This window comes from Notamacropus eugenii, chromosome 3 (genome assembly GCF_028372415.1).
Source record: "Notamacropus eugenii isolate mMacEug1 chromosome 3, mMacEug1.pri_v2, whole genome shotgun sequence".
In the NCBI taxonomy this organism is placed as follows: domain Eukaryota; kingdom Metazoa; phylum Chordata; class Mammalia; order Diprotodontia; family Macropodidae; genus Notamacropus; species Notamacropus eugenii.
This window is the reverse complement of record NC_092874.1, coordinates 295290416-295303188: the sequence shown is the minus strand read 5'-3', so window position 1 is coordinate 295303188 and position 12773 is coordinate 295290416. Positions and strand designations below refer to the sequence as shown.

Here is a 12773-nt window from a genome sequence, read left to right as displayed (position 1 = left end):
AGCGTTCTCCCTTCAAGGTTCCCCCCCTCCCATATTTCCCAAACCTACCAAGGATGGCGGCGGAGGTGGGAGAGGAAAAGGCCTCAGACAGCTTCATAAAGGCATTAGTTTGGGGGTGGGTTTTTTTTTGTCCTTTTTCAATTTTATTTCAAACTCTAAAATTACAAAGACAGCAATAATCACACTCAAAATAAAATACAAAGCAAACGAAAGATGGGCGCAGGCATCACTCCTGCCAGCTTTTCCTCGGGTACTTAGAAGCAAACATACATACTAATTGCCCCACAGTGGGGACAGCACCGAGCAAACTTAAGCAACGACTAGCTACATATCCAGCTCTGTAAAAACTACGTGAGCAAATTCAAAATTGACTGCATGATGTCTTTCTCCGCTCCTTTCCCCCCCTCCCCACCCACTCCCTCCCAGTTTCCCACTCCTAATCTACGACTACAGCTACCAAAAAAAAAAAAAAAAAGAGTCCTAAGAGATTGGGCTTTTCTATGGTAGACACGTGGCTCATTAGACAAAAGCCGGGGTTCAGAAAGGCGACCCCAGAGGAGGAGAGCTAGGCCGGAGGACACGGGTTAGAGGGAGAGCCTGTCTGAACCCACTCTTGCAGAAAAATCGCCATTTCTGCGCTATTCAGCAAAGTCAGGGCTCAGGGTGGGCCGCCCCCCACCCCCCACCCCTACTCCTGGGCCAACCAGCCTGCTCTTCAGATCAAGGGAAGAAGAAAAACGCAAGGAAATTAATTTTTTTTTAAATCAACCAACCTCTAGGAATAAACAAAGCTATCAACAATGATGCAGACACACACAAGCACAAATCTTAAAACGATAAAATCAGGCACTTTTGTCAGACTCTTTCCCCCTTGCCTCTTTCAGGCAAGGTTTCCCACCCCGGACTAAGACCCTCCCAGAAGTTAGGAGACAATACGCCCTTTCCCATCCACAAAGGAACACTCTCCCCCAAAAGATGGCTAATAGTTGCACGCAGCTTCTTACTCTCCCTGCCGTTCCATTAAGCTGCTTTCTTGCTCCGATTGGGGAATTAAATGACGACTAACAGCCGAAGCCCCAATCGAGAGCTCGGAGAATCTTTCAGGTTGCCTCTACATCCAGCCGAGTGGTTTGGGAAGGTACTCTATCTAAGAGGAGTGTCCTTTTCTGCCATAAACCTCCATGTCCCTGCGAGCTTTGTCCTCCTTAGAGGGGCCCCAGACCCTGCCTTTTGGAGACCTGTCCAATGGCTGTGACTAGAGAGAAAACATACATAAGTGACGTTCCTTTCTTCTGGGTGGGATGCGCAGTCTCCTTCCCTGTCCCCCCCCAACCCTCCCCCCAAATCCCCACACCCCGCAAAAAGTACTTTATACAAAATATCCCCCCCAACTTAAAATCCATTACATCAGAAAGATCTTAAAAAAACAAGTTAACAAAATAAGACTGAAGGACGGTCTCATGATGACGGAGATTGGCTGTTGGGACTGTTCTCGGTTGATTGGTTAAGAATACATGAATTATTTAACAATTTCCGAGGAATAAAAGTTCTGTCTCTTAGAAAGTTGCAATACAAAGGGGATCAAGGTTAAGGGCTGGGGCTAGGCCGGGGAAAAGGAGAAAACTATTTACAGAGGAAGCGCCAGAAAGTGTCCAGAAGGGTTCGACGTTCATTTCTTCTTGGCGGACTTCTTGGCACTGGACTTGGCTTTGGGCTTCGACGGCTTGGCTTTTTTGGGCTTCGACGCCTTCACCGGCTTCGCCTTGACAGTTTTTGGCTTCTTGGCTTTCTTCGGCGTAGTTGCTGCTTTCTTCTTCACTTTCTTGGCCGCAGATTTGGGCTTCTTGGCCGGAGCCTTGGCGGTTGCAGCCTTCTTGGGCTTGGACGCCCTCCTGGGGGTCGCCGTCGCCTTCTTGACTTCCTTCTTAGCCTTCTTGACCGCCGGCTTCTTGGGCTCGTCACCCTTGGCTAACCGGAAGGAGCCCGAGGCACCCACCCCTTTGGTCTGCTTGAGGACCCCATTGGTGACCAGCCTTTTGATGGACAACTTGATCTGCGAGTCCGCATTCTCTCCCACTTTGTAGTGATTCTTAATGTACTTCTGGATGGACTGGCGGGAGGAACCGGCCCGGTTCTTCTCTGCCTGGATGGCCGCCACGATCATGTCCGAGTACTTTGGGTGGTCCGTGGACTTCTTGGAGGCCTTCGCCTTCTTGGGCTTGGAAGCCGGGGCCGAGTTCTCCGTCATGCTGAGGGCTTGCTTAAGCTCTCCTCCCTCGTTACCCTTGGGGAGACAAGTCCTCCCTTGGATGGAGAAACACGCCCCGCTTGGGGAACACGGCGGGGGGCGCCCAGGAGAGGGGCACCAGGCGTGGCCCCAAAGCGCTGGCTCTGCCGCCTTTTTGGGGGACTCAGCTCTCAGACAGGGTTGGGATGCCAGGCAGGCCTCGGAGCTCTCCGCCTTTCGCTGGCTTCTGAAGGGGAGCTGGATCGGAGGGGCTCTGGCGTCCCCCCCCCGCGCTGGAGCTGCTTCCCCGGAAGGCGCGGGGGTCCCGGGGGCACCGGGCTGCAGCCTGAGCCCGGCCCCCCTGGCTGCGTGCCACGGCGGGTCGGGGCGGCCGGCTCGGCCCGTGGTGCGCCCGACTCGGCTCGGGCTTGGGCGGCCGCTGTCTCCTGGCTCCGCTCGCTGCGCTGTTCTCAGCCGCTCCCCAGCTCGGCGTCTGGCTCTCTCAGGCGGCCGCCGGCGCATCCGGGTATTTAGCGGCAACGGGCGGACCGCGGTGAGGACTGGGCTGCTGGCTGCCTGCTCCCGGCCGGGAATGGCGCCGCGCCGCCGCCATCTGTGTTTCTTCCGCTGCCCAAACCGGCCCTTTCCCCGCGGCCCCGGCCGCCTCGCGCCCCGCCGGCGGCCTGCGCCGCTGCCCGGCTCCCGGGGCTCCCCAGCAGCGCCGCCCTGGGCCCTCGGCGCCGTCCCCCGCGCCCGCGGGCCGCCCCAAACGGCGCCGGGTGCAGCCTCGCCGCCGCCACATTTCTCTTTTGCAGGCCCCGGGGTCGGTGGCGCGGGGGGGCTGGGGCTCGGGGCCGCCCCCCACTCCTAGGGCCGGGCCTGGGCCAGCGGCGGAACCCGGTCCCCGCGCGGGGTTGGCCCCCTCTGCGCGCCCGTGCGCCCGGGAAGCGACCCCAACTAACACACAGAGCCCCGCGTGCTGCGGCACCCGGCGTGGCCCGGCGGGCCGGGGGCGGGGGAGGGGGCTCTGCCCGGGGCGGGGGCCAGGGGCCCGAGACCCTCCGTGACGGCGGGCCCGGGGACCCCAGCGGGTTCCCCTCGCCCAGGCTCGAGGGGGCTCCGGGGCTGCCCCCTTCCCTCCATGTCCATCCACAGACAGCTCCACGTTTCCCCCCCTCATCTGGAAAGCGTCCCCAGAGCTCTGCGTAGGTGGATGGGAGACCCTCACCTCTCAATCTACCTGTCTACCCTCTTCGGGGGTCCCCACCAACCTCCCAAGTTCGGAGTCAAAGGGTCTCTCAGACTGGCCCCTTTCCCCCACACCCAGCCACCAGCAGCCCCAAGTTTTTTCCCTAGTTCTAGAAAGTGCCCCTTGATGACTGCCTAAGGGAATCCCCTCCCTCTTTGGACCCCTTCATCTCATCCCCTTGGAGTCCCCGGTGACTGTTCTTCCCAGAGAACCTCCTAACTCCCCCAGTTCAGTCCAGAAGGGGCTTTGAATTTCCCCTTTCCCCCTCACACTCAATCACCTACAGCACCATGTGTATCCTTCTATGCCCCCACTTGGAAAATGCCTTTCAACTCCTGCGTTGAGGGGATCATCTCCCCTGTAGACCCCAGTATGACCAGTCCCCTGGTGACCCCCACATGATTCCCTGGACACCAGCTAGTTAAGGGGGCTCTCTGGCTGTCCCCTCCCCCACAGATTCATCCAGCAGTATCATTTCGATTTCCTCCCATCACTTCCCAGCTAGACCTGTGAAGTGCCCCTACCACAGCGGGCTGAAGCACCCCCCCCTCCCGCCCCCCGCCCCATCACTAGGTGGCCACGGGTCCCAGAGACTCCTGAGTCGCTAGGACTAGAACCTGACTTTCTTGGCTTTTGAGGGGACTTCACTTTTCCCTTCCTACTCTCACGCTGAAAACAATCCACCATCAATCCCTGTTTCAGACACCTTAAAAGCCCCGCCCCCATCTGAGAAGTGGTCTTGGATCCTTGGCTTAGGGGTTCGGGGGGGGCTGTTCTATATAGATCCGAGTACGTTAGGAGCAGGGACCTCTGAGGGGGAGGAATGTCCAGGGCCCCTACAATCAATCTGCATTCTCTTTTCCCTTAGCATCCTTCAAGTAAAGCCAGACTGCCAGAGACAATTGGGGAGGGGTGTTATAGATTCCCATCGTGTCCGTACCCCGAACCCTCGCAAAGGTAAGTGTCTCAGCCAGGGAGTTTAGTGGGGTAGGATATCTGCCGACACTCATACCCTCCATCATCCTGATCCTAGGGTCAGCGCCTCCCCCCCCCTCCCCCAGCCAACACTCCAAGGGAGAATAAATATAATATTTATCATAGGGAGATGGGGAGGGGGTGCAGGCAGGAATGCTGCATCTTTGTCTCCACTCCCGAAGCAGCCTCTGACCTTGCCCCTGCCCTTAGCATCCTGACCATAAAGTCAGTGTCCAGCCGGAGGGCATGGAGGGCGGTGGACACATCCCCACACCTTGAACCTGGGGCCGGCCAGCCTTTAGGCTTCCAGCCAGTCCTAATAGAATAATCCTGTCTTGTCAGGAAGTTTGTGAGGATTGGGGGAGGGGGACCCTAAGAACGGCTCCCCAAAAAACAACAGCCCTATCCAGATGGTTCGGAGCCAGTACGGATTGAACTAGGTGTCTCCATCAGCTCCCTCCCTATACAAAACCGCCCTTGAGATGTCCAATAGGCGGTTAGTTTCCTTCCTTAAGGATTTTTTTTTTTTTGGCTGGGGGGATTGGACAGTGAAAGTACTCCGTGTCCAGGAGTCCGAGCTTCCCAGGTCTGGAAAAGAGAGGGCTACTGCAGGGGCCTTGGGGGGTGGGGACTCAGGAAAGGAGGGGGTCTCGAATCCGCTCTGAGAAGCTGCGAAACTTTCATTACCCAGACAGTGAGTGCATGCATGGAACGGGAGAGACAGTCCTATCGCCATCTTGCTGGGAGGATTTTCCAAAATGTATATCCTTTTTTGTCCCCCCCCTGCCCGGCCAAGCCGGGAATGGGAAGGAGCCTCTTGGGAAGAGAGCGGGGCAGCTGCTGGGACCCCAGGCTCTACGGGAATGGCCGGAGCACAACCTCTAGTGCGGCTAAACCTTGGGGTTTGCGGATGCCCACCTCCCAGATCCTTGGGTGCCCACGCACCAGAAATGCCCTACCCTCCCTCTCCTCCGGACTTAGCTCCTTCTCGGCTTTTTCTACTTCCTCTCCCTGCACCCCCCACCCCACCCTACTTATCTTTTAACCCCCTTAATCGAGAAGTCAGGAACTTCTCAGAGAGATAAACTGTAAGAGATCTTTTAATAAGAGGCTGTAAATCATTAACGTGTGTCCTTGGGCGCTTGGGGGCTGTTGACCCATACTGCTTCGTCCATCCGGGCCGAGAAGTGGGGGGAAGGGGAACCTTTGGATGGGGGGGAGGGATGGCTTTGAACCCCGAGAGCAAAGTGCTCCCATAGGTCTTTTAACTAGGTTAGGGAATTTTGGGTCCCAGCTGCCCCAGGATTTTCAAAGGAACCACGCCCCAAAACCTCTCCGGTGGAGGAAAGTTACTGGGGTTGTCACCCCCTCTCCCGCCCCTGCCTCGAAGCCAAAGCGATTAATTCATCTCCACCGTGATTGCTAGGGGGGGGGGGGCGGGGCGGGTTTAGGGAGGACGTGAGAAACTCGGGACTCGGAGTTCCAAAACTTTTCGGCTTTATCTGTGAGACACAGAGCTGGGGTGGGGGGGTGCGGTACTAAAGGGGATGGGGGAGGGGCGAGGGGAAGGGCGACTAGCAGAGAAGGGGTAAGGAGGGAAAGGCGAGGAGGTGGGCCCCGCCAAGTGTTGTTTTTATTTTTTTCCTTTGCATATTAGCCTAAAATAAACTGATTTCGCTAAAGTGCAATATGCTTCTGTACTTATTTTCATTTAAATTTCAATTTGATTGGCTGAGCAAGCGTTGTCAGATTCCAGCCACATTAGTAGCTCCAGATCCGATCCAATCTCCCAGCCTTTGTACAGGCTGGTCCCCATCCCTGGGATGCCTTCCCTTCTCAGTTGCTAGCTCTCTTCAGGTGGAACTCAGCCTCTTTTTCAGGCTTAGCTCAGATAGCACCTTAAATATAAGGCCTTTTCTGGGCTCTTCCAATTACAACCTTACCTGATAGAATTTTGTTTTTATTTCTTTTTTATTTTGTTCTTGTTCCAGGGCTCATCTTTTCATCACCTCTCCTAATTGGTTCATTCCCCACCCTTCAATTCTTCCTCCACACAACTGGTAAAATGATTTTTTGCGGTGAGGGGGGGCTCTCAACTCAATAAGCTTCCCTGCGCTATCTAGCTGCCCTAACACCCAGCTGGCACAGGAGAGGTTTACTGATTGATTACTTGATTATTTATATATCTGTCATTTCTCCCCCACAGATGTATTTCTTCATACATACCCTTGAAGGTAAAGACTATTTTTAAATTTTTGTCTTTGAGCTCAGAGCCCAGCACAGTAGGTGCTTAGTAACAAAGTGGATAGGATGCTGGGTCTGTGGTTAGGAAGACCTGAGTTCAAATCCCGATTCAGACATTTACTCCCTGGGTGACCGTGGGCAAATCACTTCACCTTGTTTTGCCTCAGTTTCCTCATCTGTAAAATGAGTTGGAGTAGGAAATGACAAACCTCTCCAGTATCTATGCCAAGAAAACTCCAGATGGGGTCGGAAAGGCAGACTGGACTGAACAATGGGCACTGAATAAGTGTTTATTAAATAAACAAATGAACACTTAACTGTTTGTAGATCACAGTACTGGACCCAGGGAAGAGGAGAGGAGAGGACGGAGGGTGTAGCCATACTGGCTCATTCTTCTGCCAACTAAATTTCAGCTCTTTCCCCTACCCCCAACTCCACCAAAATAAAACAAGTTCTTTGAGTTGGAGTGAACACCTTGGAGTCAAGAGTAATAGAAAAATTGTGTAATTATAAAAACAACAACTAAGAAAAAGAAAGAGAGGAAGAGGAGGACCTTGGGCAAGTCTCTTCTTTTCTGGGTCTCAGTTTCCTCATACAGAGAATGAGAAGACTGGACTAAATTAGGGATTCTTAACTTTTTGTGTCATGGACCCCTTGTGCAGTCTAGTGAAACCTTTGGACCCCACTCAGAATCATATCTTTAAATGCATAAAATGCACAATATTTCAAAGGAAGTCAATTCTATAGAAATAGTTATCAAAATATAAAAAATTCAAAAAGTTTACAGACTCCAGGTTAAGAACTCTCAGACTAAATAAACTAAAAGGTCCTTATCAGCTTTAAAATCCTAAGATCTTATGACCCATATTTGATTCCAAGCTCAGCCACTAATTCAATTGACCCAGAGTCAATTACTTCTGGTCTTTGGGTCTCAGTTTACTTATTTGTAAAATGAAGAGGTTGAGCTGCATGATTTTTCAGGCCCTTTGCAGCCATGTCTTGAAGTGGTTTGGTGATGTTTCTGTTGTCCTTCAGGGAATAATAATCATAGAGTGGTTTAAGGCTGCAAAGTGCTTACAAATACAATCTGCAAAAATGCCCTCCACCTCCCAAGAGAGAACTGATGAACTGAGTGCAAATTGAAGTAGAACTTTCTTTTTTTTTGGATTTTTTCCTCCTTTTTTTCTTTCTTTCCTTTTTTCTTTGGTGATATGGCTAATATGGAAATGTTTTACATGATTTCACATGTATAACCAACATTTTGCTTGCCTTCTCAGTGTGTGGAGGAGTCTGGGGAGGGGGAAGAATTTAGAACTCAAAGAAAACAATAATAAAATTATTAAATTTTGTTGAAAACAAATATTATTTCATTTGATCTAAAAACCATCTCAGGAGGGAGGTGCTATTATGTCCCCCTCCTATGGACAAGAAAACCGATGTTGAGATGTTAGGTGACTTACCCAGGGTGACACAGCTAGCAAGCTATGTGAGGCATATTCAGGTCTTCCTGAATTTAAGTCCAGCACTCTATCCACCGAGCCACATAGCTACTTACTTCTCATAGTGAACAATCAATATTTATTAAGCATCCACTCTGCCAAATGCCATGCAGTTGTTTGGTCGTGTCCAACTCTTTGTGTCCCCATTTGGTTTTCTCTTGGCAAAGATATTAGAGTGGTTTGTCATTTCTTCTCCAGCTCATTTTACAGATGAGAAACTGAGGCAGACAGGGTTAAGTGGCTTACTCAGGGCCACACAGCTCAATAGTGTGAGGCTGGATTTGAACTCATGAAGATGAGTCTTTCTGACTCTGGGCTTGGTATACTCTCTATTGTGCCACCTAGAGGCACTGAGGATATGAAAAGACAAAAGTCCCTACACTCAAGAGGGTCTGATCTTGGGGAAAGAGCAAAGAAACAGCTACATACAAACAAGTTAAGTACAGGATAAATGGGAAGTAATTACCAGAAGGAAGGCAATGAAATGAAGAGGGCCTGGGGAAGGTTTCCTGTAGAAGATGGAATTTTAGTCGGGACTTAGAGGAATCCAGGGAGGTCAGTAGCTGGACTAGACAAGGGAGAACATTCTAGACCTGGGGAGGGCAGAGAGAATGTCCAGAGGTGAGAGCTGGAGGGTCTTGTTGAGGGACTGGCCACAGGATCTTGGTGTCAGGGGTGATTATTTTCATTATTTATTTGGTTGGACAGAGTGGGAGTGAATCCCAAGGACTGGCCTTTCCTAGTTAGTTCCTGCTTACCTTCCCTGCTTCCTACCCCTATCCACCCACAATGAGAGGGCCTGCTCAACTTCACCTGGGATTCCTAACACTTCACATGGAGCCTTGAGGTAGCAAGTTGATCATTCTCAATAATAGAAATGTTCTTCTCCCACTGGCCTGTAGCCCCTCTAAGCCATGGTTCTGAGAAGATTTGTTGTTGCAGACAACACCAAGTCTGAAGACTACAGGAACAAAAGGCCCTTTTTAAAGATTCAGAGTCCTTTAAAATGCTCCAGGATAGACCAGCTACTACTCATACTACTCGTGAGATATGTAGTATTCATGGTACTGAGCCAAAGTCAGGGCTCTGGCCCCCACATATTTCTTCTCAGACTGGGAGGAGCTGGGGGCCACAGGGCAGACTAATTAATACTCCATGTAGAAACTTGGCCATTAAGGATTAATAAGGGTTTCAGGTGTCAAGGAGACTATCCCAGCTCAGAGCTGATGAGGAAAATGCTTTATTAGGGGGCATGCTCCTTAAGAGAGGGAGGAGGAGGTGAATTGTGCCAAGGCTGGCAGGCATAATAGCTGGCACTTCTATAATTCACTTGTTCACTTGATTCTTACAACAAGCTGTGAGGTAGCAACTGTAGACATTATTAGCCTTATGTGACAGGTGAAGAAACTGAGTCCCACAGAAGCTAAGTCATTTGTTCATGGTTGGATAGATAGTAAATGTGAGAGGTGGGATTTGAACCTGGGTCTCTGCAACTCCAAAATTCAGGGTTCTTTCCTCTTGATCTGTCCTAGACTATTACTTCTAGCTCTTTTATCCCCCAAAGAATTAGGTCCTTCCCTATCATTGCCCTAGAGAAATGGGAGACTTCCTGTGTCTTCAAGCTTATCAAGGAAGCAGATGTCAAGTTTTCTTTCTCTCTGACCAGCAATTGAAATAACATAGTACACTTGTAAACCAGAAAACTAGTGGGATGGGATGGGATGTGTGTACCAGATAGGGAGCAGAGGATCTTAGGTAAAATTTGGGCTTTGCTAATTGCTAGCTGACCTTGAACAAATAAATTGCCCATTCTGGGCTTTGAATTAGATTTTTAACTAATGGGGATTTTTAACTCAAAGTCTGTATACTTAAAAAATATATATATATTTTGATAATTCTAATTGGCTTCCTTCAGAATTGTATATATTTTACTTTATATCCTTAAAAACTTTATTCTGAGAAGGGGTCCACAGGCTTCCAAAGACTTCTAGTCACCCATGACACAAAATAGGTTAACAGCTCCTAGGTTAGATGATTCAAAGGTCTTTCCCAGTTCTAAATCCTACAATTTTTACTTTCCACCAGTTCATTCAGATTTTTCCATTCATTATGACTTAACATCAGAATAATGTTCCATTATTTTCAGGTTTTTGTTGTTAGTCATGTCTGACTCATTGTGACCCCACCGGGGATTTTCTTGGCAAAGACACTGAAATGGTTTGCCATTTCCTTCTCCAGCTCATTTTACAGATGAGGAAACAGAGGCAAGCAGGGCTAAATGACTTACTCAGGGTCACACAGCTAGTGAGTGTCTGAGGTCAGATTTGAACCCAGGTCTTCCTGACTATAGGTCTAGTCCTTTATCCACACAGTCACATAGTTGCCCCTTCATTCAGGTAGCCACGTCTCAGTCAATGGACAATACTTTTTTTAAAAAATTAATTTTATTTATTTTCAGTGTTCTACAATCACTATCATATAACTTAGATTTCCTCCTCTCCCTCCTCCCTTCCTTCCCGAGACGGCATACAGTTTTACATAGGTTCTATACATACATTCCTATTAAATACATTTTCACTATAGTCATGCTGTATAGAAGAATTAAAATGAATGGGAGAAATCATATAACAAACCAAAATGTAACGCACACACACAAAAATGATCTGCTACATTCGGCAATTGAATTCCATAGTTCTTTCTCTGGATGTGGAAGGCATTTTGCTTAAAAAATTTTTTTAAGTCCTTGCATTGTAATGAAATTTCAAATCTACCAGAAAAAACTCTCACATACTGTGGTTGTTTTTGTGCACAAAGTTCTCCTGGTTCTGCTCCTTAATGGACAATAATTTTGTTTCTAGTTCTTTACCATAGACTTTTGATTTCCCCTCCCAACCTGAAATGCATTTTTTCTTCTATATCCATCTTTGAATATCATACTCACCCTTCAATGCCTGGCCCAAAGGTCTACACTTCCATGGAGCATTCACTGATTCTCTAAACCAGAAGGGCTCTCTCTTTCTCCTTTGACCCCATCAGAGCCATTTCTTTGGACTCCTCTAAGGCAGGATGCACATTCTTTCATGTAAAGATTACTTAACAGAGATGTGAGATCTGGTTTGGTTTGATTCAATGAAAAAGCATTTATTAAGTACTTCCTGAGTGCCACTGCTATGAGCATCTTCCTTCCTTCCTTCCTTCCTTCCTTCCTTCCTTCCTTCCTTCCTTCCTTCCTTCCTTCCTTCCTTCCTTCCTTCCTCCCTCCCTCCTTCCTTCTTCCTTCCTTCCTTCTTCCTTTCTTCCTTCCTTCCTTCTTCCTTTCTTCCTTCTTTCCTTCCTTTCTTTCTTTCTTCACACCATCTTTGCTGTCACCCTTAACCTTGGGGTTATCCCTGACTCCTCACTTCCACTCTCCCACATACATAGTTTATTACCAAATCTTCCTTCACATCTCTTGTATATATTCTCTTCTTTTTACTGACATGGCCACCAGACATTCACACCCTCTCTCCTGGACTATCGCAATAGCCTTCTTGTTTGTCTCCCTGACTCAAGTCTTCCCTCACTCCCATCCATCCTCTGAACGACTGCCTAAGTGATCTCCCCAAAACATAGGTCTGACTGCATCAAATTATAGTGGCTCCTGGGGCAGCTAAGTGGTGCCATGCACAGAGCACCAGTCCCGGAGCCAGGAAGACTTATCTTGAGTTCCAGTCTGACCTCAGACACCTATTAGCAGTGTGACCCTGGGCAAACCACACAGTTTCCTCATCTGTCAAATGAGCTGGAGAAGGAAATGGTAAACTACTCCAGTATCTTTGAAGAGTTGGATACAACTGAAATGACTGAACAGTGGCTCTCAGTTGCTTTCAGGATCAAATATAAAATCCTCTATCTGGCATTTGAAGTCCTTCAAAACCTGGTCCTTTCCTACCTTTTGTCTTTGTACATGCCATTCTCCTCATAGCACTCTGGTATCCCTCCGACACTGGCTTCATTGCTTTTCCTCTCATGTGGCTCTCCATCCCTACCTTGGGAATTTGCACTGGCTTTTCCCTCCTACTTGAAATATTCTCCCTTCTCATCCTTGACTTGTAGTTTCCCTGACTTCCTTCAAGACTCAGCTCAAATCCTTCCATCTTTCCTGGTCCCCACCCCACTCTAGGGCTTTCCTTCTGGAATTTTCTCCCACATGTCGTATACACGTCTGGTAAATACAATTTGTATGTTGTCTCCTCCATTAGAATAGAAGCTTGCTGAGGGCCCAGCTAGGACCATGTTTTTGCCCTTCTTTGTATCCCTAGCACTTACCACAGTGCCTGGGGCATCGGGAGCCAAGAATCAATGCTTGCTGCCTGTCAGACAGAATAGTAGTAGTAGTAGTAGTAGTAGTAGTAGTAGTAGTAGTAGTAGTAGTAGTAGTAGTAGTAGTAAATACTAGTCATTAATTAGAAAAAGAGACGCCCAAGCAAACTTTGTCCCAGAAAACAGCTAAGGCTCCTTTTGTTTCCTCTCCATCATATCCCATGACAATACTTATATTTCTGTTGCTTCCATCAGCCTTTACATAGCTCCTTTTCTC

General features: G+C 49.0%; 1 protein-coding gene across 1 annotated transcript; it reads right to left on the bottom strand.

Annotated features, from left to right (window-relative positions):
* Positions 1-120: 120 nt before the first annotated feature.
* On the bottom strand, positions 121-2736 carry H1-0 (H1.0 linker histone). Its single transcript, XM_072656041.1, has one exon. It carries the CDS (start codon positions 2246-2248, stop codon positions 1670-1672), a length of 579 nt encoding a protein of 192 aa, XP_072512142.1. The 5' UTR covers positions 2249-2736; the 3' UTR covers positions 121-1669.
* Positions 2737-12773: the final 10037 nt, after the last annotated feature.

Bases quoted from the DNA above. Each gene is read 5' to 3' on its own strand.
- H1-0 (XM_072656041.1), bottom strand. From the start codon at position 2,248: ATGACGGAGAACTCGGCCCCGGCTTCCAAGCCCAAGAAGGCGAAGGCC.